The 4,954-nt window shown below is 36.5% G+C and overlaps 1 protein-coding gene across 4 annotated transcripts; it reads right to left on the bottom strand.

The window, feature by feature from the left end:
• Window positions 1–803: 803 nt before the first annotated feature.
• On the bottom strand, window positions 804–4,269 carry LOC141677832 (uncharacterized). Of its 4 annotated transcripts, XM_074483907.1 has the most exons (6): window positions 3,894–4,235; window positions 3,650–3,688; window positions 3,506–3,563; window positions 1,522–1,656; window positions 1,346–1,372; window positions 804–1,250 (listed from the first exon to the last, which is right to left on the bottom strand). In XM_074483907.1, exons 2-6 carry the CDS (start codon window positions 3,667–3,669, stop codon window positions 1,050–1,052), a joined length of 441 nt encoding a protein of 146 aa, XP_074340008.1. In that variant the 5' UTR covers window positions 3,670–3,688; window positions 3,894–4,235; the 3' UTR covers window positions 804–1,049. The 4 variants fall into 4 exon arrangements, 2 of the variants coding, with proteins under 2 accessions (XP_074340008.1, XP_074340009.1); XM_074483908.1 differs by lacking the exon at window positions 1,346–1,372 and having other exon boundaries at window positions 3,894–4,226; XR_012557539.1 differs by lacking the exon at window positions 3,506–3,563 and having other exon boundaries at window positions 804–1,656; window positions 3,894–4,233.
• Between the last annotated feature and the right edge of the window lie 685 nt (window positions 4,270–4,954).

Below are 4,954 nucleotides of genomic sequence, written 5' to 3'. Positions count from 1 at the left end.
TCAAGATAGAGTGCCTACACCTCCTGTGTCTCTTATCTTTGAACAAGTACATGCTGAAGACCCAGGTACAAGTGTTGAAATAGATATTCACAACTTGGTTGTGCCTGAGGTTCTGTACTTGGAAGCTCCAACCATTCTTCAACATACTCCACCAACAACACCAATTTTAGATGCTGATTTCAATGCAGATATTCCAACAACACCTCTTCTGAATCTAGATGATGAAGATCATATATTAGGTGAGCATCAAAATTTGGATGTTGATCAGAACTTAGATGCAGATGATTTTGAAACCTCTATAGCCTCACACATCATCATTTTATCAGAGGAAGCTGATTCTACAGGCACTACGCCAATAATGGCTTTCTGCAATATTCCAAATAAGTTATCGGAGGCCCAATAAATGTTGCAAAAGATTAAAAAAAATTAACGGCAACACTTTTCTGATGTTAGTATTTTCGATGTTGCCTTAGGATTCAAAGGCAACATTTTCTCATTTAGGGCAACACCAAAAATTATGTTGCTAAAAACTGTGATTTTGCAAAAAAATGGGCCCACATGACATGTGGATTGTCACGTGGACGGCCACGTAGCTAGAAACGTGGCTTGACACGTGGGTAGGTGGGTCCTGCTGACTGGGGACTGCATGACCACGTGGACTGCCACGTCAGCATGTAGGACCCACATAGCCAAATCATCATGTTAGTGGGTGTTACAAAAGGCAAAAGATATAATTAGATATAGATATCTCAATCAGTGCTAAAAATCAGTAACAGCATTTCACAGATGGATTCTTCAGTGCATGATAGAACTTTGCTTTACCAAATAATATATTCATTCACACAATTACAAGAAATATGTAGTACAGAAAATGTGCACCATTTTTCACAAGAACTGTGCAAATATGATTACATAGCTTTCACAACAATTATATAAATAAAATTATGCATAAAGAACCCGAGCTTGAAATTCGAAACACCTACAACGTACAACTTTTAAATTATTGAAAGCATATTTCTTAACACCAACTGTTAATTCAGCATGCGGCATCATCTCCTAGAAAAGGATTTCCTAAGCAACTTCTTTGATACAGAAACATCCTTACAATTATTTGCCTGACTAAGCTTGGGAGACCTGTCATATTCTTGGTGGCTAGGACCTGAACCACTTACTTCCAAGGAGTTAACTAGTCCACCAGTGACACTCTTGTTCTTTCCATGCTTTGGAGATTCAGCACGCGTTGGTGGCCTCTGAAAAGATTAATGGAAACACCACAAAAGTTACTCGTCGTAAGGATATAAGAAGCTAAATGGAAATAAGGTGGTAGTGGACTAATTCTGTCAACCTCTCCAAATTCTGAAGGAATGAATCTCTGAGAAACATATAAAGAAGTCAAAAGCTGTGCCAATAGTTTTTAGTAACTAAAATATAAAATAAGTCGGTATCCTGTTCACAAAAATCCCAAATGTTTTGTAATACACTCAATAAGGAAAACAGTACCTGATTAGTATATGTACTTACCTTAACATTACTAGCCTCTTTCATGGTTGTTATTATTTTGAGTTGGTCCATGATTGGAGGCATACCCAGCATCACAATAATGATATCAACCTGACGAATCGCCTCAACAAGCTTCTCGTGTTTATTTAATTCTCCCTATATACATGGGCATGAAAAAGACATCAAATGTACGGCCATGAAGAGTTATCCATACTGGAAAAGTAAAAAAAATATTGGCCTGATCAACATATAAATCGAAAACCAAAACTTAAGAAACGACGACTACAAAAGGATCCGTGACTGGAATTTAACAGTTAGTTGCTTGTGCGCGTTTTTACCTCAAAAATGGCAACTCCAAGGGATTTAAATAGGTTGAGAAGGTCTAACTGGAACATAATCCAAGTCCCGTGAACAGGATTGAGAAGACAACATAACAATCTAAAGTATCATAGTAAATGTCAATTAGCTAAAACATCTTTTTCTTCAACTTATTCTTTTCATTAGAATTATCATCCAGTGTTAGAAATCTATCTGTAAAAGCCATCCAACTATCAGCTGCCACCCCCATACTAACACTGAAAGCACCTCACAAGATAAGGAAATCACAGTTTACGCATATAGATTAATGTATATATGCACCAAATATGTAAGATGAATGTAATATTTTATATAACATTCAATATTAAAAATTCATAAATGGAGCCTGGTCCCTGGAAATCGTATGCCAGGAACCGTTTTTGTAACATATGGTTACACCGTTAGATCAGTCATCTAATGGCTGAAAGTAAAATATGTTTAATAGCTGTACAAGCTAGCTTATAGTATAGGATGTAGAAACCAGCCTATAGGTTATGTTGAACATACACATATAGCTAATTAACTGCGGGTTAGTCATTTTTAGTTGATCCCGTGACCCTTTAAAAGTAACTAATTTCCGGTGTGCTTTAACCAAATTTTATCTGATAGACACTGTTCATAAATTGTCAAAGCGAATTGAGCTGTGGTGCAGTTTGTTGCATATGAACAAAGAGTAGAAACATCAAAACCACACCAGAGGCCTATGGGTCCAGAATATACTTTATGTACTTCTGTACATGTTGCTACTATATAAGCAAATAAACTCATGTATCCTTGATCAAATATAAGTACAATATTTCACACTGATGAACAAGTACCTTTAGTAAAAGTGATTGTAATATAAAATAAGTCAAATTATATTTTAATTAACAAAGACCGATATAAGTTCTAGTTGAACATACATATGAGCTTACTATACAATTTTTAAGGCCAATGGTTGTTCACAGACACACTACCAGGAACTTGTTGGTTCCTAGTAAAAAATTGTTAGTCACATGAATCAAAATGAGTACATGTTCCCAAGGAGAGCTCTGTTTTTTGGCATTAACGGGTGCCTGGTACCGATAAAATCACATGGACAAAATAATTTTGCTTTAACATGAATCTGAAGTCAACTTTCAACCCAAGTTACAATAAAATAAACATAAATCATTGCATAAAATCCACTATCTGAACAGTCCACAAGGATTTCAGGAAAACATATAGCACAACCTAATGTTACCCAGGACTTAAACTCTAACTATCTGAACTCCACAAGTCCCCCTCCCCAGCTCGAATTTTGTAAAAATGTAATCCCCACCTAGCTTGTACAATTAACCTCCTTCCTCACAATGAAAGATTAAGACCAAGTGTAATATTTGCTATGGCGGGGGAAACAACTTAGAATTCCATAAAATTTGCTATGTGGACACGCACTCTAATCCTTTTCAATTCAGAAGGAAATACTTTCAAGAAAATTTGTAATCCATATACAAATTACTATGCCTCTTTGTGTTTAAAATGATGAGGGATGAGTTACTACCCAAAGACCTCTTTTCATTCTCTTTATTCCTAGATCCACTCTGAGTTCATAATTAAAAAATTTAACCTTCTAAGGCTAACAAATTCAGAATAATTAATATGTGGGTGTTCCCAGAAAATTACGTACCACATCTTTATGCTCAGGTTCAAGGAGTTCCCTTTTCACTCTTCCATACAAAGGCATACTCAACAAAAATATTTAGTGCCTTTTAGTTTTAAGTCTCCCAAAGAAAGGGAAGAAAACAAATTTTAAATAGGAGTAGACTTGTACCGCTGCTCATCGACATCCATGTCAGTCTCTGCATCCCACCTTTCATTATCATTGCATAAATCATTATCAATAAAATATATATAAATCAAGTTTTACACTCTAAATATAACAAAGCTTATTAGAAATTTCACTACAAATAATAGGAATTTAGACAAATACTTACATGTACGAGACTTTCTTGCAGATTAAATAAACATCTAAAACATCGAATTCAAGTAAGCAGTACTAAGTAGAATTTTAATACCTTTCTGCGAGTCCTATTGTCCGTTGCAACCTCAATTAGTCATGTTACAACTCTGACAAGCATAAGAACCGCACACTTTCAAACAACCAGTGCTAGTAAATAGGCACTGGTTCATAATCATTCATCTCTTCCCCAAATAAACAGGCACCAAAGTTTTAAAAAGAAAGAAAAGATGACTGATTGTCCGTCGCCTCTTCAATTGGCTTCTGTAAACCTCCCCAAATCGTCTGCCGCCTCTTCCTTCCCTCAAACCTTCATCTCTTCCCATCTTCCTCCGCCGCTTTTCTCCCTCTCCTTAACCCTACTAATCGTTGTCTTCTCTTTCTCGTCATCAGTTTGAGTTTATTATGAACCAACGCTCAGGATTTACCCAAATTGGTTTTCTTTAAACTGATCTGATGGTCCAGATTAAAACTGAAGCTGGTGATCCGCGTGATGCATTCATTAGCCAATACTTTTCTGCCACGGAGTGATCCAGTAGCTGATTTCTATTTTTATTTATTAAATTAAAGACTAATTAAAAATTAACAGAAAGTAACTAGAAAATTTTAAAAAATGCACAAAAATACTATAAACTCAAACAATTGTCTATATAATTACAAAAATAAAAAATCATATTTTTATTATTTTCCCCATTTTTTCAATATCTCTAAAAAATCTAATATATAATCGTCGAAAATTTATTTTAAACAATCGATACTTCACTCGGGAAACTAGCCCAAACACGGGTCAGTCTGCTTTGATTGCTTAATTTTGTTTAAATAATGTGGAATACAACACATTGTCTTCCTTGGTGTAGTGGTTTGCACTCAATTTTGTTTTGTAGGAGGTCTTCGGTTCAAATCATGGGTAGTGCAAACTTTCTGAAATTTTTTGATTTAATACTTCACCACTGCCACCTCACCCCTGCCACGTCAGCAGGGCCCCTGCCACATCAGCAGGGACCCCCTGCCACGTCAGCAGGGTGGGGCCCACACGGGGGACCCACCCGCCACGTCAGCAGGGGTCCACCTGCCACGTCAGCAAGGTGGGACCCACATGGGGTGACTCACCTGCCACTT

This window comes from Apium graveolens, chromosome 8, assembly GCF_009905375.1.
Source record: "Apium graveolens cultivar Ventura chromosome 8, ASM990537v1, whole genome shotgun sequence".
Classification (NCBI taxonomy): Eukaryota; Viridiplantae; Streptophyta; class Magnoliopsida; order Apiales; family Apiaceae; genus Apium; species Apium graveolens.
This window is presented reverse-complemented; position numbering and strand designations above follow the sequence as displayed.

Bases quoted from the DNA above. Each gene is read 5' to 3' on its own strand.
- LOC141677832 (XM_074483907.1), bottom strand. From the start codon at position 3,669: ATGGATGTCGATGAGCAGCG. The intron at 1,657-3,505 runs GTACGTAATTTT...CCATGTATATAG, and splicing joins AACCTGAGCATAAAGATGTG to GGAGAATTAAATAAACACGA. The intron at 1,251-1,345 runs GTTGACAGAATT...TAATCTTTTCAG, and splicing joins TTCCTTCAGAATTTGGAGAG to AGGCCACCAACGCGTGCTGA.